The 24,838-nt window shown below is 44.4% G+C and overlaps 1 protein-coding gene and 1 pseudogene across 7 annotated transcripts in view; one reads left to right on the top strand and one right to left on the bottom strand.

Annotated features, from left to right (window-relative positions):
• The window catches only part of NUMA1 (nuclear mitotic apparatus protein 1), a 73,120-nt gene that overhangs the window by 24,977 nt on the left and 23,305 nt on the right, over positions 1 to 24,838 (bottom strand). For 2 of the 7 annotated variants that reach the window (XM_045484152.1, XM_045484153.1), the window contains exons 2-3: positions 9,288 to 9,361; positions 3,043 to 3,128 (exon numbers count right to left, since the gene is read on the bottom strand). In XM_045484152.1, the coding sequence (XP_045340108.1) occupies positions 3,043 to 3,128; positions 9,288 to 9,329 (128 nt within the window). In that variant the 5' untranslated portion in view covers positions 9,330 to 9,361. Of the gene's footprint in view, positions 1 to 3,042; positions 3,129 to 9,287; positions 9,362 to 15,038; positions 15,232 to 15,541; positions 15,733 to 15,886; positions 16,141 to 24,838 lie in introns of those variants that run through there. The other 5 variants (XM_045484154.1, XM_045484151.1, XM_045484156.1 and 2 more) reach the window with 5 other exon arrangements.
• LOC123602190 lies at positions 7,657 to 7,851 on the top strand (annotated as a pseudogene).

Here is a 24,838-nt window from a genome sequence, read left to right as displayed (position 1 = left end):
GACGTTAAAATTAAATAGTAGGCTTAGGTATCGTCAGCCTAATGATTTGACCAGCCACTGATGTTAACTGTGTATATCTACCACTTCATTAGGGTTTGAAAGATAATTCCTTTCACTAAGAACTGCAAAAGGCTATATTACTCGGCAATCAAAAAGAATGAAATCTTGCCATGTGCAACTACGTGGATGGAACCGGAAGGTATTATGCTAAGTGAAATTAGTCAGAGAAAGACAAATATCATATGACTTCACTCATATGAGGACTTTAAGAGACAAAACAGAAGAACATAAGGGAAGGGAAACAAAAATAATATAAAAACAGAGAGGTAGACAAAACAGAAGAGACTCATGGAGAACAAACAGAGGGTTACTGGAGGGGTTGTGGGAGGGGGAATGGGATAAATGGGTAAGGGGCACTAAGGAATCTACTCCTAAAATCATTGTTGCACTATATGCTAACTAATTTGGATGTAAATTAAAAAAAATAAAATTTAAATTAAAAAAAAAAGAATTGCAAAATGCTAACTTATAGGTGGTACATAATTCTCCTATGAAGAATCTGTGCAAAAACAAGAAAACAACAACAAAAAACCCTTCAGCTAATCAAGCTTGGATCTAATTACCAGTTTACAGGCAACAAGGTTGGGTTGGGGGTGGAGGTGGCAGGGGTGGGGGAGGGGGGCGACGGTGGGGAGAACAAGTTGAGCAGTACCATGATACAATTAATAAAATCAAGGGATGCCTGAGTGGCTCAACTGGTTAAGTGTCCGACTTCGTCTCAGGCCAGGATTGTGGTTTGTGGGTTCGAACCCCACATCGGGCTCTGTGCTGACAGCGCAGAGCCTGGAGCCTGCTTTGGTTTCTCTGTCTCCCTCCCTCTGCCCCTCGCCTGCTCGCTCACTCGCTCGCTCTCTCCCTTCCTCCTTCCCTCCCTCAAAAATAAACATTAAAAAAATTTTTTTAGGGGTGCCTGGGTGGCTCAGTCAGTTTAGTGTCCGACTTCAGCTCAGGTCATGATCTTACAGTTCATGAGCTCGAGTCCTGTGTCAGGCTCTGTGTTGATAGCTCAGAGCCTAGAGCCTGCTTCAGATTTTGTGTCTCCCTGTCTCTGGGCCTCCCCCGCTAATTTTCTCTCTCTCTCAAAAATAATAAGCATTAAAAAAAAAATTAAATTTTTTTAATAAAAAATAAAATAAAATCCAGAACTTAGGAAATTCTACAGGATCCGGGAAGAAAAAAAATAGGGTAGGTATGGAGTTAGAAATGAGTAGGAAACAAGACTGGTGGGAGGAGATGAGTCCCTGATCAAAGTTCTTCAATGCCAAGGCTGGAGATTTTAGATTTCAACCTCCTGGCAATAAAGAGTCCATCCCTGAGGTCCACCAGCTGTGGGGCACCACAATGAAAGAAGGACTGGAGGAAGAAGGTTCCTGAGGTCACATGAACAGGAATGCCCTGGGAATATGCACAGATTAGAGCAGAACCAAGCCACGAGGGCCAGGTATCTAGAGTGAGGCAGAGGCAGAGATGTGAGAAGTCTTCTAAAGGACAAAATGAGAGGAAGATGACCTAGTAGAATCACTGCCAAGGAGAGGGAGGAATTCAAGATGATGTTGAAAAGTCCTGCCTGGGTAACTGGGAAAGAAAATGGTACTGTCTGTATCAAAGTAAGAAAATAGTGACCTCTTTCAGAGGCACTAAAGCAGGTGCTACTTAGAGCCACAGGGACTTTAAAAAAACCTTATAAGACATCCCACCACCAACATACACTTCAAAAAACACATTCAAAAAATTAAAACCAAAAACCATTCTTGCTGAATCCATCTGTTCTAGGCTACTCAGCCCCACTAGACTTCGGTGATGAACAGTATCAACTACATTTTTGTTCACTTACTCAACAAACATTAATCAAAACCGAATCAATATACTGTCCCAAGCTAGGCGCAGAGGAACTCAAGGTGAATCAGATCCAGCCCCTGCCTCTGACAAGCTCAGTTCTGCCTCCTTTCCCTATGAAGGGGTAGCCAAACTGCTTCACAGAGATACTGAAGCCCCCACCCCAGTTCTTACCTGCTACGTGTGGAACAAGAACACTCTCAGTCAACACTTCAGACTATCCCTGACCTGGGGGCTGTCTACCGTGCTTTTCTTTGAAAAGGGATGGTCCTCTCTGTCCCCTCAATTCTCTACATTATGGCTGACCTCTACTTCTGCCCACAGCACAAAGATGTGAAAGAAGGTCAGTTTTGCCCTAATTTCTGAAGGCTTGATGACAGAGGAAAAAGAATGAACTATATGAGCCTTAAAAAATGACTGTAGGTTACAGCTTGACCCTTGTAACTGTAGGTTACATCTTTGCTTGGTTCCAGAGAGGGAAGAGTGGGGGGAGGCCCACTCCGCTGATTTCCCAGATAATTGAGACGTTCAAAGACAGATGTAAAAAAAAAAAAAAAACTCACTAGAATCCTGGCTAGGGGACAACAAGCAGCTTATCAAATGCTAATCGACCTCACAAAGCAAGTTAATGAGGCAGGCAAAACCCCCAGAAAAGCTCTAATGGTTTAGAAAGGGGCAGATCTGTGGCACACTAACAAGTTAGAGATAAGATTTCTAGGTGCTGCTTATTTCCCTTAAGTGCAAGAGCTTCCCCTTTCTTCCTCCTGGCCTTACAGGTTGCCAGGAGGGCTTGTGAGGTAAGGACAGGCCAGAGCCACGAGAAGGTATGGAAGACTCTCAGTGAGACAAGAGGACAGGGAGCCCCAGAGCAGACTCTCAAAATCCTGTGAAAGCACAGAGACCTGCAGGCTCTCCTGTGCAAGAGTGAGGAAGCCATGGGATGGGACCAGAGCGAAACCTCTTCCCATAGAGAGAGAGAGTGACTAGGCAATGAGCTCAGTGTGCTCCTGCCTCGGGGCCCCACGCTGGCAATCCTGCCCATGCTTTCTGGTCACAGCTGTCGGCAAGGAAAGGGAGTAAATGTGGTCCCCAGCCCAACATTCAGCCTCACGTGGGAGGCTGGAGAGGGGTGTGGTGTATACTCACATGCCGTCAATGATCTTGAGGAAGACACTGCAGTCCTGGAGCTGCAGCACGGCCTCCACGGGGCTGGCTACGTGCAGACTGTTCACCTGTGAAACAAAGGGGAGAGCCTGGTGACCCACTGCGAGTGTGAGGAGCACTGCGTTGGCCGTGCTCCCCAGATGCTGACAATGAGCCTGCTCACAGTGGGTGCCCACAGCTGCAGGCCGCAGGCGCGAAGAACAGCTGGTCCTCGGAGCTTGCACTTCAGCGGAGAGAAGCTGCTGCAGCCACGTGCCCAGTAACAGCCACCTGCGTGCAGCCTCAGACCCCCTTCCTCTGGCTTCAACTAAATGAGAGCCAAAATTCTCCAAAGATGCTCCAGCCCTAGGGATATAATTTAACTATAACTAGGCATAAAATGGCTCTGGAAGAACACACAAGAAACTGTCCTGTACCACCACTGCCTCTAGGGACAGGGGAGTCAGAAGCGGGTTAAAAGAAAGGTTTTTTGTATTATTGCTCTTTGTATCTCTTGAATATTTACATTATAACCCTCCATAGCTCAAATTTTCACATTATAGCCCTTTCTATCTCGTGGACTTTGAAATATCTATTCAAAACTTACATTAAATACTACGTATGTTTTATATACTATCACACAGATACAAAATTTTGCTAATGCATTTTTTAAAAATTTAACGTTGGGGCACCTGGGTAGCTCAGTCGGTTAAGTGTCTGACTTCAGCTCAGGTCATGATCTCGCGGTTTGTGAGTTCGAGCCCTGCATCGGGCTCTGTGCGACAGCTCAGAGCCTGGAGCCTGCTTCGGATTCTGTGTCTCCCTCTCTCCCTGCCCCTCCCCCCCATTCACACTCTGTCTCTCAAAAATGAATAAATGTTAAAAATTTTTTATAATAATAAAATTTATTTAATGTTTATTTATTTGGGGGCGGGGGGGGGGGGGGTTGGAGGCAGAGAGAGACAGACAGACACAGAATCCAAAGCAGGCTCCAGGCTCTGAGCTGTCAGCACCAAGCCCGATGCGGGGCTCGAACTTAGGAACTGTGAGATCATGACCTGAGCTGAAGTCAGATGCTTAACCGACTGAGCCACCCAGGTACCCCTGTTATTTACACATTTTAAAAATCCTTCCCAGACATAAACCTTTGGCTGACACAGGGAGAAATGATGAGAGAACAAGATAACAAAGAAAAAATAAGGGAGGAAAAGAAGAGCTGGGAACCCCAGAGAGAAACTTGGCAATCCTGATTCAATTGCCTTTTTCTCTTCTTGGCCTTTAGGCAGGCATCCACCTAAATCAGTCTTTACAACCAGAAAACTCACCAGCAGTCAGTCACCTGCGAATGAGTTAGGTACACAGGTTATTCAACAAGCATACACAGTCAACTTCTCCAGGAAAACCTCAGAAATTCCAAAGGCATCAAGTTCAGAAGAAGCCTGGGCTGAACTCCACCTTTGTTACTACCAGAGGAACAAAGGGTTTGCTAAGTCAGTCAATCACACATGCAAGACTGAGGTAAGCGGGAACTTAGGCTGCTTATTAACAAGGTATTTTTAAGAACTTCAGCACAGTGGTTATTATGTGCAATGAGTAGTTTCTGTTTACAAATGTGCTCTTTAAAAGATACTGGGCTATGGGGCGCCTGGCTGGCTCCATCGGAAGCACATGCTACTCTTGATCTCAGGGTCATGAGTTCGAGCCCCACAATGGGTGTAGAGATTACTAGATAATCTGACAGAAAGAAAGGTAGATAAATGAAGAAATGAATGAATTGGTACTGGGATGAGAGCTCACAGATAAAGATTTTGGGTGCAGGTCTTCCACGAACTTGCCAGGAACCCTTGTTATCAACTTATTTCTCTCCGTACCTACTTTCTCACTTGCCCAATGGATGGAATTCCTACGCTGTTTGCTGTTTACTTTAGGGGACTGGTGTGCGTTCAAATGGAATTATGGGTGCAAGAATATGTAACAAAATACAAGTGCTAAATGCAAAGCACTATTATTATTAATAATATTAAAATAATGAAGTAGATGTAGCAAAACTTTTACTTCTCAGTAGTTAAACAGACTGACTGCACTAGAGAATCAAGAGTATTAAATAAAAAGAAACAATAACTCAGCCACAGAAATGATACTATTTATTCAGTTAAATATTTTTATGTTAAAAACAACTTTTAGGGGCACCTGGGTGGCTAAGTCGGTGAAGTGTCTGACTTTGGCTCAGGTCATGATCTCACGGTTCATGGGTTCCAGCCCCGAGTCAAGCTCTGTGCTGAGAGCTCAGAGCCTGTAGCCTGCTTCAGCATCTGTGTCTCCCTCTCTCTGCCCCTCCCCCGCTCATGCTCTGTCTCTCTCTCTCTCAAAAATAAACATTAAAAAATTTTTTTAAATGTATGTTTAAAAATAAAAGGCAGGGGGGCACCTGGGTGGCTCAGTCAGCTAAGTGTCCAACTCTTGGTTTTGGCTCAGGTCATGAACTTGCACTTTGTGAGTTTGAGTCCCACGTCAGGTTCTGTGCTGACAATGCAGAACCTGCTTGGAATTCTCTCTCTGCCCCTTCCCCACTCTCTCTCAAAATAAATAAACTTAAAAAATATAAACAACTTCTAGGGGCGCCTAGGTGGCTCAGTCAGTTAAGCATCCGACTTCAGATCAAATCATGACCTCACAGTTTATGAGTTTGAGCCCCACATCGGGTTCTGTGTTGACAGCTCAGAGCCTGGAGCTTGCTTCAGATGTGGTATCTCCCTCTCTCTCTGCCCCTCCCCTGCTCATGCTCTGTCTCTCTCTCAAAAATAAATATAAAAAAAAGTTTTAAAAAAACAACTTCTAGATGGATCTAAATTAGGCTAAAAGTTAAGGGGGAAAAAAAGAGTAGAACATAAAATATGACCTCTCTTTGAAGCCTTAAAGACAATACATTTATACCATCTTGTCACGCTTGATCTAATTAGTCAGGAAAGGCGAGTATAAATTTTCGAAGATTTTGAAGAAGATTTGAAGGACCAGGCCAAGGTCCTTTTCCATCAGCTGAAAATGAAGAGAGTGCCAAGACTTAAGCACCCAAAACAGCCTCCTTTTAATACCTGTAATCTAAGAAAAACATTCAAGGACTGTGTCACTAACAAGACTGAAAAATCACACCAGTTAGCGGATTTAAAGTCACTTAAGGAATCTGGATTCATCCCACACCAATTAAGTAAGAATCCAGCAACAGTTTCTTTCATGGATATAAAAATGTATTTTCTTCCATGCATTATTTTGCTCTCAAATGAGAAATTGTTGGAAAGCTGAGGAAGTGGAGAAGCTCATTAGTCTGGTTCAAAACACAAGAGTGAGGGCCGAGCTCACTAAACAATAACCCAAGAGCTGCCTGTAAGGTTTTCAGAGTTACTTAAGGTTGTCGAATCTTAAAAAGTTCCCTATTCCCTATAACAGTTTATTCATGGTAACTTCTGGGTAGGGAACAATTTCAAGATACACTTCAAGCAAACTATAAATTCATTTTGACACAATAAAATAAATTACTGAAAACCTGGCGGGGAGGGAACCCACTCATTCTAGTATTTTAATCCATGCATTTTTAGTATTTTGAAGTATTTCCTTCCAGTCTTTTTTCCTACGTTGTTTTTTGCTAAACCACAACTATAATTGTCACATGTGTGTTCTATGCCACTCTTCCCCCTAATGTAACAAGTATTATTTGATGCTGCTACAGTATCATAAAATCCACTTTAGCTGCCTTGTGTGTGTGTATGTATGTGTGTGTGTGTGTATATATGTATTTATTTATTTATTTTTGAGAGAGAGAGAGAGAGAATGAATGAATCCCAGGAGGAGCGGGGGGGGGGGGGGGGGGGGTGTTGAGAGAGAGAAGAGGGGCTCACCTAAGGTGGTGTTTTGTGTTCACCCAAAGTAGGGCTTGGGCTCAAGAACCAGGATATCACAACCTGAGCCAAAGTCAGATGCTTAACAAAATGACCCACCAAGATGCCCCAATCTTTTGTTTAAATTGAAAATTTCTATGTAACTATATATTAATAATTTTAATGCATGTTCATTCTGACTCTTGAAAAAAGTATGCAAGTATCTGCTGTTAAATAAGACTAACCGTATGTCTGTTCTCTGTAATGGTAGCACTCACCATAAAACCAAACCTAGGACCTAAATAAATAAACTGATGAACTTAAAACAATGTGGCTAGGGGCATCTGGGTGGCTCTTGGTTAAGCATCGGATTTTGGCTCAGGTCATGACCTCACAGTTGGTGGGTTCAAGCCTCATGTCAGGCACTGTGCTGACAGCTTGGAGCCTAGAGCCTGCTTCAGATTCTGTCTCCCTCTCTTTCTGTCCCTCCCCTGTTCACCTTCTGCCTCTCTCTCTCTCAAAAATAAACATTAAAAAAAATAAAAATAAAAAAATAAAAGAATGTGGCTGAAGGATCCCCCAATATTCAGTTAATCTGCTGAACTAGAGACATAGCTCACAACCAGCCCCTTCCTGGGGATGAGGGGCGGAAAAGGAAGAGACAATGTTTCTAACATAGATATAAAACACTGAGCTCTCCTCTTCTCCGCTACTGCCATTGTGCCGTGTGGTGCGGTTTCTCAGTATGTCTTCTCACAAGACTTTCAGGATCAAGCAATTCCTGGCCAAGAAACAAAAGCAGAATCGTCCCATTCTCCAGTGGATTCGGATAAAAACTGGTAATAAAATCTGATACAACTCCAAGAGGCAGCTCTGGAGAAGAACGACGCTGGGTCTACAAGGGATCATACATGAGATGGCACACACTTATGCCGCCTGAAAGTCGTATGTTCCTATTCCATTACATCCTACTCCATCACCTCCCCACTACCTGAACAGCAGATCTGTTTTATCAAGGAAATGACTTTTCTCTGTCATTATGCTTCTGCACCAGTAGGTTGGTTCAGTAATAAACATGAGACCTTTTGATTGAAAAATAAACTGAAATGTAATGGAAATATAAAATAAGTAAACTATAAATATAAAAATACCCATTTTAAACTGTACAACTAAAATTCACATTTACTTCAGAAACTGAAGACTAAGAATGTACGTTTTGTTATTTTTTTTTTTTCTTTTTAAAGTAGGCTTCACACCCAGCACAGAGCCCAACATGGGGCTTGAACTCATGACCCTAGATCAAGACCTGAGCAGACATCAAGAGTCAGACACTAACCGATTAAGCCACTCAGGCACCCTTGTACATCCTGTATATTAAACACATTTCTTGACTAGAGATTTACAGCAATTAAAGACAATGTCTTATTAAGCCCACCCTACTTGGAAATTAAAAATTCATGTCCTTCAAACTATTCTGTAATTTTTTTGATTGGCTTTTCACTTGGCCCTAATTGATCAGTAGTCAGGGTGACTACTAAAATACCCTGTACCATATAGCATGCCCTGGCAATATTTTAAGTATCAAGAATTATTATTTATTCAGATACTGTGCTTAATGCTTTTTGCAAACATTATTTCATTGTCCTCATAATAACTCTATGATGTATTTTTATTTCAACTTAAAAAATATGGTGCTGAGAGGCTAAGTAACTTGCCCTGGGTCACGCACACAGGTGAGAGTGCTGATTCTATCAGGCTCTCTGACTCCAAGGTCCATGCTTGTCATCACTACACTCTGTGGCCTCCTCTGTTTCTCTGTACCTTTATGTTCCCAGTGCTCGGTATTACTCCTTCATTTGCCATTGTTTGTCTTGGACAAATGTATGAAAAGATCTAGCACAAGGATTTAAGTAATCAAGAAGGCAACAGGAAAACAGTGGAAACAGAAGCATGGTAAAGAAGCAAGGAGAACCTTGCCCTACAATAAAAGGCCTTTCAAGACCAAAGTCCCTGCATGTTACTGAAGTTCAGCATAAACCCTTCTAGTTAGGAAAATGCACAGGAAGCAAATGAAGATGGGTCTCTATGCCGTGCTGCAGCCAACCGTCCCATGAGAAAAGAAATTTATACTTCTCCTAAGAGGTACAGAAGCTTAGAAGATAATACTCTTCTAAGCCACACAAGCAGAGTTATGGACCATTGTCAGCAGCAACATCACCAGGGATAATAAAAGTTAAAAACTAAGGAGAAAGGCAAAGGAAAACTGTTATTTCCTTAATCTGGAGATGAGAAGACGTTACATAGCCCTGGTTCCCTCTCGCACCCCACCAAACTTTCTGGGAAAATTCTCAACAAAAAGAGAGGAAGACTACTCACCCAAGAGAGAAGTGCCGCTGCCCGGGTGGCATGGAGTGTCATCTTGGTGACACCAAACAGTCACCCCAATGCACCTGAAAACCAAAAGAAGAGCAGTTAATTATATCAGATATCCATGATGAACGATGAAGGGGGAAGTGGTTAAATTTACTGGCTCTTAATATTTAAATAAATCTCTCTTCACGCAGCACTTAAATCTACCAAGGCACCATGGGAATTTTGAGAAAGAAGCTCAAAGTACACATTAAAATTACTATAGGGGCGCCTGGGTGGCTCAGTCAGTTGAGCGTCCGACTTCAGCTCAGGTCGTGGTCTCACGGCTCATGGGTTTGAGCCCCATGTCAGGCTCTGTGCCGACAGCTCAGAGCCTGGAGCCTGCTTTGGATTCTGTGTCTCCCTTTCTCTCTGCCCCTCTCCCACTCGTGCTTTCTCTCTCAAAAATAAATAAACATTAACAAAATTTAAAAAATAATAAAATAAAATAAAATAACTATAAAACTTCGGGCGCTGGGTGGCTCAGTCAGTTAGGTATCCGACTTTGGCTCAGGTCATGATCTCATGGTTTGTGGGTTCGAGCACCACATTGGGCTCTGTACTGACAGTTCCGAGCCTGGAGCCTGCTTCAGATTCTGTGTCTCCCTCTCTCTCTGCCCCTCCCCCACCCATGCTCTGTCTCTCTCTCAAAAATAAACAAACATCAAAAAAAATTTTTAATAAAATAAAATTACTGTAAAACTTGTAACAGTAAAGAATCCTGCATTTAATTCAATGTCCACAAGCTCTACATGCAATCTTTCTGTTCCACAGCAAATATAACATTCAAGGCTGTTCTTCAACCCTCCTCTTTGGGACATGGTGCCCTTAAAACATAGAACATGGGTGCCTGAGTGGCTCAGTCAGTTAAGCATCCGACTTCAGGTCATGATCTCACAGCTCATGAGTTTGAGCTCTGCATTGGGTTCTGTACTGACAGCTCACAGCCTTGGAGCCTGCTTCGGATTCTATCCCTCTCTCTCTGCCCCTCCTATCCTCGAGCTCTCTCTCTCTCAAAAATAAACATTTAAAAAATAAAAAAATAAAACATACAACAAACATGGCTTTTCAGACAGGCATGGGTCTGAATGGTGATCCCATGTGACCTTGGTCTTGTGACCTTGGACAAGTAGCGTAAGTTCTTTCTGTCTCAGTTTCCTCTCTACAAAACGGGAATCACAAACACTTCCCTGGGTTACTGTGATGCTTCAAGACCAAGCAGATAACACAAATAGCATAGTGCCTGGTATATGGTAGGTATACAATACACAATCACTAATCTTAAGCAGAAAGGTTGATTTCTGGCTCGTTCTGCAGGTATCCAAATTCTACCTAACAAGTCCTTAAAGGGAAAACTCTCCAAATTCTGGATTTGTATATCTCCCACAGAAATGTCAAAGACATGGTTCAAATGAGGGACTGGATGATGCCACATCCAATTCTGGCAGAGATCTCACGGGACATTTAATGAAGGATTAGGTACCTGTCCTGGTATTCCTGCTTCCAATTTCCCTTCCCATTGAGAATCAGCCAACTGCCTGCCAACCTGCCCAAGAGACCACATACCTGGTGACTAAATATTCCTCAACACCTCCCAGGAGCTCCCAGAATTCCCACAAATCATGGGGGCAATCAGTCCCATCCCCCACCTCCTGTCACAGGCACTCAGTCTGTCACTATTCCAAGAAGAACAAGAGTGGTTAAGAGTCACATCACCTGTAACTTTCCCCACATATTAGTATCCCCTAAGGTGTGGGTTCTTTGGAAACATTTGCTAGGCACCTTCTGTGTTCAATGTGTTGGGACTCCATTCTTGTCCATAAGGTGCCCACTGTCTAGCAGGGGAAAGATATACATAAATCTGATGGTAATCCACTCCCTATCATTTCTTATTCCTTCCTATGCAAGTGTATAGTGCTTATCAAACAAGCAAAAAGGTTATTTTCTTGCTCCATACATATGTTCATCCTGTGCTGGAAGACACATGGGAAATGGGAGACAATGACATGGCCCCTACCTCTGAGGAGCTTACAGCAGGATGAGGAATGATATTAAACATACATGAAGCATTAAAATATTGAAAATAATTAAATGCTAAATATAACTGTTAATTATAATTAAGTGCTTCCTGACCCCGCAAAAGCCAATAATACCCACCTGTAATACCAACATCACAGTTTTGGAAATGAGCCAATTCACCTGGGCTTTGGTAAGACCCAAGTGAAGTGGTAAAGGGAACTCTCAGGAGGGCAAAGAAGCTAAAGGGCCTAAATGTTCTTCAGTCTTGGATGATTTTCATCCAGCATGGCCTATCCATCAGCACTGAATGCCTAGCACCCTGGGGCCAAGCAAGGATGAAGACAGATGGTCTCAACTATTGCACCACAAAAAGACTCTTCTAGTGCTTGGCCAGCCTAAAGTTAGAGGGACCATGCCTGGTCCTGGTGAAGGCAGCAATGGCCATGTTCTATTGGGGCTTCTTAAAAAAAAAAAAAAAAAAAAAAAGTCTAAGCTATTTAGGAACAAGGGAAATGAGGCCCAGATCACCTCCCCCTCATCCCCACTGTTGCCTCTAGACTTGCTGTCTGGAGAGGTCCAAAATTTCAGTCAGAAATTTTATTTGCAACCGGAGGTAGATCTTGCCCCCTCTGAGAGATTCCACAGCTGTGCTGCTAAAAATGACCTGAGGTTTAACCAACCTCTTCCCTTCATCTCAGAGGCAAAACATACAACCCTTATGTCCTCCTTGGGGGAGCCTGTCTAAAACTAGTTCCACTGCTCAGGAAAACTGGTGTCAAGGCCAAATGCCTTCTTCTGGGCTCCCCAGGCAAGGAAACAGGAAGAATCCAATACTCAACATGAGGCACTCCAGAATGACCTTGTCGCCTCAAAGCCCATAAAGAAGCACTTTTCCAGAGACAGGACACTGAGGTGGGAGCTGTTAGGACAGACAGCCACTCATTTCTCTGGTTAACGAATGACTGAAGCCAGTGGCATGGCTAGTCTTCGGACTGGGACTATAGCTTTAAGCAGGCCTTGGCTTAGAACCCGAGGGCTCCCAGCCAAAGCACCATCCTCCCCACCCTCCCCCTGAAATCTGAGGCAAGCCCCACCCAGAAGACTGGGTGATGGTCATGGTGATGGAAAAACAGATCCCCGCATTGTAGCTCAGAACCATTTCACAAAAGGATCTGAGATCCACCCAACGTGATCAGGTACCACCCACCCACAATCCCCAAATAACAAACAAACCAAGGCTTCTCAAGGCACCTTCAGAGTTCCCACCTACCCATTTATGTGAAAAGAAGTACCCTCAGAATCTCAGAGACTTCACAGACCTGATAAGGTGCCCTCTCTTCCCTGAGTTCAAGAAGGAACCAAGACACAAGACACAGAAGAAGCTACCTTATAAACTTATGGCCTTGCATCCTCTTTACATTTTCAAAACTGATATAATGTAAATTCCTACATCAGGACCAAGCCCCACATTTACAGGAATCCCTCTGTTTCTAGAAAAGATATATCAGGACAAGGAAAAGGACACTCAAAGACACATAGCCACCTGGCCTGTACCCTCTCTGGGTCTTAAAGAGTTAAAACCTAGCCATGGTTTCCTACCAGGACTAATGCAAACCACCTGCTCAGATGCAAGGACCAAGACCAGAGGGTCAGGTTGCTAAGCTTTGGGGTCTGTTCAAGAAAAGTTTCAGTTCCAAGGGTTTAACCAAGTGATAGGTCAAATGCCAGAGGGTCTGAGTTGTGTTGTGGCAGCACTGCTCTCCTTACCCCAAGCCCCCGCCAGCTCCTTTTGAGACCATCTTTAACTCACTTACTGCCTGCCAGAACACCAGCCCTACCTCAAGATAACACCAAAGTGAAATTTGGTCCCAGAAAACTACAAAATTGTACTGATCACAAGCCCTTGCCTCCACTGAAAGCTCATTCTCTTAGGTGATAGCTCCCACTCCCAGAATTTCTTGGCCCAAATCCCACACAAACTCCCACCTCAAGGCATCCTTTCCCAAGCCCCACCCCCTCTCTATCCCTTATTTCCAAAGGCTCACAGGCTCGGAGCTCACAAGGGAAATGTCTGAGTGCACGTGGGTGGCTCAGTCGGTTAAGCATCCAACTCTTGGTCTCAGCTCAGGTCCTTGATCTCAGGGTCTTGAGTTCAAGTCCTGCACTGGGATCCACACTATGTGTGGAGCCTATTTTAAAAAAATAAGGACACCTGGGTAGCTCAACTGGTTAGGCTCTTCATTCCAGCTCAGGTCATAATCTCAAGGTTTGTGAGTTTGAGCCCCACATGGGGCTCAGAGCTGACTGACAGTGGGGAGCCTGCCTGGAATTCTCTATCTCTGCCCTTCCCACCACCCCGCCCCCCACCCCCTGCTCTCTTTCTCAAAAATAATAAACATTTATTTAAAACAAAACAAAATGCCTGTCCTATCTATAAGCCCATGTTCAATGGCAAGATTTGCCACTACTTACTCTGACAGCCTGCCTGCCTGCAGCCATAAAAATTCCATGCTCTGTACACCTTTCTAAGAGATATCCCACCATCGAATAACCCCCACATCCAAAGAGTAAACACCCTGATCTTGAGGGAGGTCCTCCTCCTCTAACTCTGGGAGGAATAGGTCAGGAGGCACCAGCAAGCAAGCACCCAGACCTCACCTGGTAGGTTACCCCAGAGAGGGCCAGCAAAGGCCAAGCTATGTCACCATCAACTAATTCATCATAAAGAACAGAATAGGAAATATCTTGCCGGTGCATCTCTTGGCCTGGAGGACATAAAAGGCTTAAGGACCAGTGGCTCCAAGAGCAGCCCAGGTGGAAAAAATACAATCCTTTTCAACTCCTGTGGTGTCCAGGATAGGCTGTCCTGTCTAACTCCACAGGGTTTCTCTGCATTCCTGAGATCAGGGCAAACCAGCTTGCTGGGTATATTTCCTGGGTCCCCTAAAAGGGACTCACTCTGGACTCAGGCCTCCCCCTCTTCACACAGACCAACACTTCTATGTAGCCTAGAATTTGGCCCAGAGCTCTGGTGAGGAACAAGAGAAGGAATGCAAGGGAAACCAAGATTTCCCTGGTTTCTTCAAAAGTGGCTTACTGATATCTGCCCCTCCCCCCCCCCCCCCCCCCCCATGCTCTGCAACGTCCAGATCAGAAGGATGTGGGCAAAAGGGTTGCCATCACGAAGCAGACCTGGGGCCTATAGCCATATACTGCACATACACACCCAAGGCCCCTTCAGCAGTTCATCAGCACCTGCCCCCACTGCTGTATTCACACACCCTGGTCGCTACCCGCGGCCAAAATGAACCTTTTTCACTCCCCACCACTGCGTACACACCCAGGCCTCACTCAGGAACGGAGAAGCTCTCTTGAGCTGTCTCTACAGCTCAATGTGCAGGCGCACGCTTTCCCCCTCTTAACAAAAACACGCTGACATCTATCTACGCGAGGGGGAAAGAAAGCAACCCTTTGCTCTCAAAGGCGCCAACTCCCGGATGTTGGCAAGCTCTGCTCCCAGCGCCTGTTTCTGAGTGTTTACTTGCGCTCCCTCTCCTCTCCCTCCCCTTTAAGGATGGCGCAGGAAAGCGGAGGGGGGGGGGGGGCTCCACCGCACCCCCTCGTCCATGTTTGAACAAAAACCCAGAGAAAGAGGGAGGGAGAATAAGTCTCAGTGCAGGGGAGGGGGGGGGGCCTTACCAGACTCCCAAAGCCAAACGTATCTACAGGTTTTAATCCGCCATTAGCATTTAAATCTTGAAAGGAGAGGAGGAAGGGGGGGCTAGTGGAAAGTAACCCCACACACAAAAGAAAAGTTGTTGGTTTTCTTCTCAGTCAGCCTGGCAGGAGCGATCTTCCTGGCTGACAGCCAGAAGTGCGTCACAGCCAGGAGTCTGCTTTCTTTAAAGGCACAGCAAGCTTCCGCGATCTGGGAGTACAGCGAAAGCAGGGAACTCTCGGGAAGGGGGGGGGGGGGGGGGGGGGGAGGGGCGCCAGTCGGGGGCAAGGAGAGGAGGGGCGCACTGGAGAGGAGGGGCCGCGAAGGCTGGGCCCACGAACGAAAGACTAGGACGCACGGGAGGGGGGAGGGGGGTGCAGGAGCCAGCAGACAAAAAAATCCTGAACGGCAACAGTGGCAAGAGCCAAGGCAAACTGTGGCATAAATACACAAAACACATCTCACAGTGGCCTGCCTGACAAACCTGGTATCACCCGGACACTCCCCCTTCGCTCTCTTAACACAGCAGTGACAGCCTGTCCATCTCTCTGGCCAGCGACGGACTGCCCTGATGATTAGCTCAGCCCCTGCCTGGCGGCGCGCGGGGCAGGGAGGAAGAGCCGGGAACAGAGGCTTTGGAGGGGGAGCAGGACACAGGCCCTTTCACGCGGGGCTGCTTCCTGCCGGCTCCAGGGCGGGGCGGCTGTGTCTTTAAGCACACACATGCCGCTCACACACAAAGCGCCGGCCTCCTTTCGCGAGCGCCGCCTGCCCTGGGACAAGGCCACCCCCCAAGCCCATTCCCAGAGGGAATCTCTCCAGCCCGTACCTTCTGCGTGGCAAGGCCAGGACTCCGCGCTCTGCCCGCTCCTCCCCCTCGGCCACCCAAACAAGAAGCCCAGGCAGACTGTGGCCTTGGAGTGCAGGCCTGCGCGGTCCTGTCCGGGTGGCTGCGTGCTATTGTCGACTGTGGAATGGCCGCCAAAATCCCAGCTGTGCTGCCAGAACCTAATCCCCTGTTCCGCTGAGCATTTGTGGGGAGGGGCCGAGGGGCCAAGGCACGGGACCTAGTACGGCAGGCACTGGCTAGAGCCCCTTCACAGTTACCGGCACTGGGACCCATGGGCAGAGCCTACAGGCTCTGCCTCTCCTCCATGGCGGGTAAGAAAAGATGTCGGACTCTTAGAAAACAAAACCACAGCATTTCCACCCACTGAACAGTGACTCTCACCAAGACTCCAAGAGAAGCTCACCAGGCAGTTATGAGGACACCTCCCCATCTTTTATTTAGACCAAAAATATTAAGCACCTACTATGTGCAAGGCACTGCTATAGGACATTGAGGGCGAATACAAATATGAATTAAACCCAGCCTCTACACTGATCTAGGTTATAATTACACAGAAAATAAGAAATGTGCCTTGAAAATTATATTTCAAGACAGTATGTGCTAACTCCCACAAAAGAATATAAAAATTCTAAAAAGAGTAGGTAAAAAGACTAAGAAAACGAAGTGATATTTCAATTTGGATCTTGTAACAGGTAGGTAAAATTTCCCCAGACAGAAGTAGATAGAGGAGGGTGGGGGGAAGGAAAAGCAGAGAGGACTTGTGGAAGTAGTCTGGGAACAGACTTAAAGGGTGAGGTGGGGTCAGAATTAAAGAATCTTGAACTTGAAACCAAGAAACTGAATAAAGATGTGAATGTTTATTTTTAACACAGAGATGTGATACGATGAGAACTGAACTTTCAGAAATGATTCTGGTATAAAAAAGAATGAAGCTAACAGCAGGGAGGCAGGTCAGAGGCTACCACAACAGGAGACAGGTGATAAGGCCACAAAAGAGGGTAAAATGAGGGAAAATGGAAAGAGGAATGAAGCACTGCAGAGACAGGATGAAGACAAGGCAATGGTTGGAAGCAGAGAGAGAAACTGTAAAGGAGAGAAAAGTGTGAGGGATGACTGGGAGGACAGAAAGGCCATCTATAGATTTAAGTGGGGGAGATGACACAAATCATGTAAGAAGAGAGAAAACAAGGTATAGTAAATAGCTACTGCTTACTGAGTGCATACTATGTGCCACACACCCACTGTTCCACTGGCCTAATGTGTATTAACTCATTCATCTGAAAACTCCTGGTGAAGCAGATACTGTTACCACTCAACTCTACAAATGAGAATGAGCCACAGAGATGAAATAATTGGCCCAAGATCACATGCCTAGCAAATAGCAGAACTCTATACCGCTTGCTGCTGTAGGACCCTGGCAGGTAACCTCTGAGCCTCCATATCCCTATTTATAAAACAAAAATAAAGATATCTATTTTACAACAAAAATATACATGAAAAAAAATCTACTTTACAAAGGTTATAATGAGAATTAATTCAATAACATCTCTAAGATGCCCCACACACTGGCTAGCACATAAGGCACAAGGTGGTGCATAACAAAGGCTAATTCCAGCTGGGCACTTTGGCACCTTGTAACCAAGGTGTCCATGCAGAAGTTGGCTCTTTGTCAGGGAAGCTAGTAAGGGTGCTCCTCCCTGGAGTGGGAGCATGGATCCTTAGGATGCCTGCTTTCCTTCCATCAGTCTGCCTCTCTGGATTTTACTTTAAGGTCCAGCTCAAATGTCAACACCTCAAATACTCCTTAACAGGTATCAGTGATTATCTTAAGGAGGAGTCAGACTATGAGGAACTTTCTACACTGTATATTTCTTTCCTATTTGAACTTATTTTTAATAAACATGTATTCCATTGGTAATCAGAAAAACGTGTCTACCTTCTGCATTTGGTACTTGTACTGCCTTAACCGTAGACGCATGGAAGTCTTATCCTCACATCTAGAATGTAAACTCAAGAGCATAACTAGTTCCATCTCTCTATGATCCCCCACAGTATCTAGCACACAAGGGGTCCATGTTATCTATCCCACTGAAATACATCTGGATGATAGCTTTCCAAATTTAACCTTCTCAGCACCAGAGAATGACTGTGGTGAGTGGTGGGGGTCAGACCAAGGCCCACTACTGCAGAGACTCCCATCACCCTGCTTCTCCCAGCCCTGCAACTTATTCCCACAGGATCACTCGCAGTCTGTGGTTGGCAATTGCTATTGGTAGAAAGGAAAGTTCTTATTCAAAGAAGGACCAGGAAAGCCAAACCAAAGCAAAATCCAAAGCTTTTATAAAAAAGCCAAGTGGCAAACATAATTTAATAACTGGCACAATCAACACTCCAGAATATGTATGAGGTGAAAATAGGGGGCAGGCCTGCTAAAACTGTCCTGGCCACATGTGGCACTGTGCTAACCCTGAAGCTCCCTAGCACATTAAAGAGTTGATACTGTGTCTCAAAAGAATTCAAGAGATTCTCACCCCCCTCCCGCTCCGCAGCTCTAAACTCCAGGCAACAGCTTCCAGCTGTGCAGACTCAGAGGGCTGAACTCTCCTCTGGAACCTCTCCACCAAAATTGCCAAGCTTCCGGGCCTGCTCTTCAGGACAGCCCAAGGAGCTGGGCCAGTTTCTCCAGCCTCTCCCTCCCCCACCACAGTGCTGCCACTCCCCTCCTGTGTCCCCACCCTCCTCCTGGCCTAGCCAGGCGACAGGCAGGCCATATTGCTCCTGCCTGATTCCACAGCCCCTGTTCAGTGTCTTCAAAAGACCAAGATAGAAATGGTAAAACCATTTTTAAAAGAAATGAGAGAGGAAGGAAGGAAAATGATACATGGCTAACACAAGATTCAGGAGAGCATTCAGGTAGAGGTTGGTGATGGGTATGGAGCACACAGGATGTTTCAAAGGGTCCAGTAATATCACATCTCCTGAGCTGGGTGGCAGGTGCATTGGTGTTTTATTATTTTTGTTTAAAATGTAAACGTGGGGCGCCTGGGTGGCGCAGTCGGTTGAGCGTCCGACTTCAGCCAGGTCACGATCTCGCGGTCCGTGGGTTCGAGCCCCGCGTCGGGCTCTGGGCTGATGGCTCGGAGCCTGGAGCCTGTTTCCGATTCTGTGTCTCCCTCTCTCTCTGCCCCTCCCCCGTTCATGCTCTGTCTCTCTCTGTCCCAAAAATAAAATAAACTTTAAAAAAAAAAAATAAAAAAAAAAAATAAAATAAAATGTAAACGTTACAGTTTTTAATGTATATTACCATTATAAAAAGCTTAAAGGAAAGACTGCAAGAGAGCAATTCCCCTGAGATGACCCAGGGTAGGGTGGCTCTAATACAAACAATTCACCTGACATTCATGGCCCTCCATGACCTGGACCCAGTTTTACCTTCTACTAGAGTTACTTTTGCCCTTACCCAAACGCTCCACCCTGCCAGACTGGTCTTCTCACTGTCCTCTGAAGTCCCTCTGAACCTCCTATCTCAACCTTCTAGCCTGGAAGAGAATACTTCACTGTAGGAAGCCATAGGCCAGGGTCCAATGAGAGCCTCTCAGTCCCTTCAGGCCCTCTCACTAGGAAAGTTGGCAAGGGCAAATGCTCTTATAGATCCACTGCCCTATGTAATGCCTTCTAGTCTTTCCTCTGCCACTTGATGTCCTAGCATAATAAATACCTAAAGACTATCATTATTGTTTTTGCTGTTACTGTTGTAATTAATAGCTAACACTTAATGAGCACTTAGTACGCACGAGGCACAATGCTAAACACTTCCCTGCTTTATTTTGCTTAATCCTCACAATAACCCAATGACACAATAACAAATACTATGATTACCCATCTCTATTTTACAGAAAAGTAAACTGAGAAAGATTAAATAACTTGCCTAAGGTCACACAGTTGGTAGGTGTCGGAGCCAAAATTTGAGTCCAAATGGGTTTCTCCAGAGCCCATCCTCTTACATGGTCATCTCATCTAGTTCTCTCAACAATCTATAAGGTAGGTTTTATTTCTATCTTAAAGATGAAGAAATCTGAGTCTCAGGAATTAAGTGACTTAGTCACATAAGTAGCAAATTGTCTCTGTGGTCTCTACATTATTCTCTCCAATGCTCTTAAATAAACAATCATTGAATGAATAAATAAAAGCTAGTACATAGCACATTCTCAGAGGCTCCAAGAAGCCTTGTGCCTCTATACCTCCTCATAAAAATCAACTCTTTGATCAAAACAATCAAACTTTTAACTTTATTATTTTTTAATGTTTTTATTTTTGAGAGCGTGCACATGTGTGCGCACACACACTCATGTGGGAGGGAGGGGCAGAGTGAGAGAGACACAGAATCCGAAGCAGGCTCCAGGCTCCTCTCTGCCAACACAGAGCCGAACGTGGAGCTCAAACTCACAGACCGCAAGATCATGACCTGAGCCAAAGTCGGACACTTAACTGACTGAGCCACCCAGGCACCCCTCAAAGCAGTTCTAATCTTAAAAGTAACCACTAAAGAGCTTTTTTCTGAAGATACAAGAGCTTTACAAACATTAAAGGACCAAAACTACTCTGAAGAGGCAAGAATAGAAGAATTTTCTATTGGGAGGGATGTTGGACATATCTCTAGGGTGAGAAGCCACGGAGAAAGAAGGCTGGAGGAAACACCGTTGGCTGGAGGGAAGGACTGCTGTTTCAGAACCCTGACCTCGAGCTTATTTACCAAGCCTCACCCTCCCTCTCCAGAGGGTAGTGCTGAGTAATGAAGCAGTGTTGGTAAGCCTGTAACTTCCAGAGGAGAAAAGCAGAGGGCAAATCAAAACCCGGAGAGGATTCATTATAACATCCAAGAGGCCCTATTTGGTTCTCCCTGAAGAAGGGCTTTTCTACAAAACACCTAAGAACCTGTTCACCCTGTTTCATTGTCACAGAGGAGTAAACGGATCTGTCCCTACAGGCAACATATCTAGCACAATGTTTGTGCACAAACACAGAACTGATGATGAGAAAGCTAAAAGAAACGGAAGGAGGAACAGTTTCAACGTAAAGACTTGCAACTACTCCTGGAAACAGCCACGCCAGTGGTAAAAACACACTAGATTTGGTATTGGAAGCCCCTGGAGGTTAAGTTCCCAATGGACTACCTACTAAATTTATGACTTTAGGAAAGTCACTGCCCTAGCTTGGGTCTCAATAAAAGAAGGTTATTGGTATTAGATAGATCATATCTAAAGCACTCTAAAAATTTCCCATGATTCTTTCTGCAGGACAGCATTCTCAACAAGAACAACAACAAAAATCTTTGTAATAGAACTAATCTCAGAATCTGCTCAAAACTTCACCAGTTAGGGCTTCCTTTGCAAAAAAAAAAAAAAAAAAAAAGCAAATCCCCTAGAAACAAGCATTTTGTTTTTTACCCTACTGGGTCCCACCCCAAAGGAAGGCACGTGTGGGTGCTTTACTAATTCAGATGACAGAAGGTGGTCCTTGGAAACTGGTAGCACCAATTTTGCATGGGGCACAAGCTGATTGGAGCTATACTCAAGGTATTTACAAGGTTTTGTAAATAAAAGTCACAGACAAAAGTGCAATTTATAATTACATTGGTCTAGAACGCCTAAATAAGAACAGCTTTCTATACTTGGTCAACAAATCACAGAATCTCAAAGTTGACAGACCTTAAAGGTCATCTAGTCCCAACCTACATTCATAGTGGAATACATGTGACAACTCCTGAAGATTTGCTATCTCCTGCCTGAGACAGAAATTTTACAACCTATTTGTATGTCTGAGCAAGGTCTGCTGATTTGACACAACTTATGATTTCAGCTGGAGAATGAGGATTCTGCCCAGGATCTGGTTTGTTTAAAATAGGCTTTAAGTAACTAAAAAACTCAGATGACACCTCTCTCTTCTCCCCTCCTCCCCCTCTCCTCCCACCCCCTCTGCTTTATCTTCCATGTCTCCACCTCCTACACAGCACTGAATCCCCTGTCTCTGGTTCCAAATCTACTTCTCCTATCACACCAGGATGCCTTTAATACCCAAAGAAATGAACAAACACAAATATTAGTAAGGGCTGGATTTCTAAATAGGATGCTAGATTGCCTCAAAAACCAAACTTGTTAATATGCTCCTAGTAAGTAAAATGAATGGGAATGGTGTCTAACGTGGCCATGATTAAAAAAAAAAAAAAAAAAAAAGACAACAACAAACCTAACATTTTAACAGACTTTAAAAATGTAAGGAAGGCTATGTCTCACATCTTAATTAATCCCCCCCTGAAAAACCCTAAGAAACAAACAGGTTTATTCCAATTTTAGAGAATAGAAGAAAATACCTGCTTCAATGTCAACCTGCAAGATTGCAGAGCCAGAACTCAAGTCTTCTAAAACCAGGGCTCTCTCCAGCACACCTCAACTACAACTTATACTTTTCTTATCAGTATAATCCTTTAGGTGTACAAAGCACTTACACATTCCTTGATCAAATGGTTTCTGCTACAACTAACTCATGGTATGGGCAAGTCTTAGGTGTCATTTTCTCCATTTTTAAAGATGCTAAGTAACTTGAACATCATTAGATAAAACAACATCCCCATGAATCTGGCATCATTGTGAAGGATGAGAGTTCCTCACCAGCAATTTTCCTAAAACTGAAATCCTCCCTCCACTTTATGACCAAATTTTTAAAACAAACAAAAACAACAAAACAAAAAATACTATTTGCAATACAAATTCTTCAAAATATATAAGATGGGTTACTCCTTATTTGGGACTAATGAAATTTAATCAGGGACATTCAACCATAAACATGAAATAAACACCTGTAAATACTGTGTTGGAGACTCAAACATGAACTAGACAGGTTTACAATTCTGTGGAGAAAGAAACATACCTATAACTCACCTTAATACAAGGTGAAAGGACACAGACTTGGACAGTGCCAACGGGAAGGTGAGAGAACACTGGGAAGTCTAGACTTCTAGGGGACACACCAGAAAGGCAGTGTCCTGAGCAGAAGGCTTACTTGTGTGCACTTTTTCAAAAGATGAATCTGGCATAACATTGAGTCCAGGGGCAGAACAGTGAGGTGGCAATTGCAGCAGCAGAGATAAAAGTGCTGCTGCCAGGGCAGGGGCAGCAGGAATGAAAAAGAATGGTGTTACTTGAAGGGCACTGTGGAGGTAGACCCAGAGCTCTTAGGAACACAGGTGTGGGAAGGAAAAGACCTAGGATTCCTGTTTCACTGAAAAGATATCAGAACAGGAACACAGAAGTTACTGTTTTAGAGGACATGTGACGGCCTGATTGACTCGGGATGGATGATTAGAAAAGTTTTACCAAGGAAGTAACATTTAAGCCCAGTACTTAAAGTATGAGTAGGATGAGTAGGGTTTCACCCAAAGAGAAGAAAAAAAGAGCATTCTAGGCAGAGAGAACAGCATGTGCAAAGACAGAGCTTATTACATTTGAACAATGGCATGCGGTTTTAGGAAGGTGTAGCAGATGATGAGGATAAGTGGTACTAAACTGTGAGGCACTTACATCATACTAAGGAATTCAGATTTTATCCTGTAGGTGATAGGAAACGATCAAGGTTTGTAAAGAGACAGTAAATGGGAGTAACAGATCAGATCTATGTTTCACTCTGTATGACATACAAGCTAGAATTGTAAGAAACAAGAGGAAGGCAACATAGCACAGTAGCTAAGAGCATGGGGTCTAGAGTTAGACTGCCTAATTAAAATCCTGGCTCCAGAGCTTATTAGCTGTGCAACCTTAGGCAGGTTATTTAACCTCTCTGTGTCCCATTTCCCCATCTGTAAAATAGGAATAGTGATAGTACTTTCTTAGAGGGTCATTGTAAGGAATTAAGACAATAGTTGTAAAGCGCTTAGCACAACACCTAGCACAGAGAATGCTAGCTGCTATTAGAGTCTGAAAATCCATTACTAGAAAGTTCTATCTGCATATGGTTTAGCGTTGTCCACACTCTTCCTTCTACCCAAAGCTTTCTTTTCCTGCCTCTTCATCTAGTTAATTCTAACTTATCCTTCATATTTCAGCTCAAATGTTACTTCCCTCATGTAAATTCTCCCTACCCACCTAGTTCCTAGTTCCCAGTTCCATACCAGGTCAAGTTCCTACTATGCATAGCACCATAGTACTTTCCTTCACAGCACTCAGTTTCTAATTATGCCTTTTTGCATTTCATTAATTCCTTTCTCCTACCATCATATGTTCCATGAAATCACAGATGGTGTGCTTGCCACTGAATTCTTAGAACTCAGCACAATGCCTGGCACATAGAACACACTTGATAAGCATTTCTTAAATGAATGAAAGGTTTCAAAATATATTTTAAAAGTGAAGCCTCCAGACTCAATCTTCATATAGAACGCAAGATACAGAGGGATACCTGGGTGAGTTCAAGCCTGAAGTCAGACTCTGCGCTAACAGTCAGGGTCTGCTTGAAATTCTCTCTCTCTCTCAGCTCCTCCCTTGCTTCTGCTTGCTCTCTTTCTCTCTCGAAAATAAACTTAAAAAAAAAAAAAAAAAAAACCCAAGATACAGATAAAAGTAGTTGGTTTGAAGTAAAGGATGTTTGGAGCCCTGTCCCCTTTGCTTCCACCTGGTTCCTGAGTCTGTTCTGTAATTCTTTTTTTTCTTTTCGTTGTTCTGTAATTCTATTAAGCTTTGCACAATGCAGAGCAAAACCACTGCTTGTTCCAAGCAAGTAGGGATACATGTCTGAAGTAAAGCAGTGATTAAAAAAAAGAGGAAGCACAGGCACCTGGGTGGCTCAGTTGGTTAAGTGCCCGACTCTTGATTTCTGCTCGGGTCATGACCTTGCAGTTCGTGGAATGAGCCCCAAGTCGGGCTCTGTGCTGACAGTGTG

This window comes from Leopardus geoffroyi, chromosome D1, assembly GCF_018350155.1.
Source record: "Leopardus geoffroyi isolate Oge1 chromosome D1, O.geoffroyi_Oge1_pat1.0, whole genome shotgun sequence".
In the NCBI taxonomy this organism is placed as follows: domain Eukaryota; kingdom Metazoa; phylum Chordata; class Mammalia; order Carnivora; family Felidae; genus Leopardus; species Leopardus geoffroyi.
This window is presented reverse-complemented; position numbering and strand designations above follow the sequence as displayed.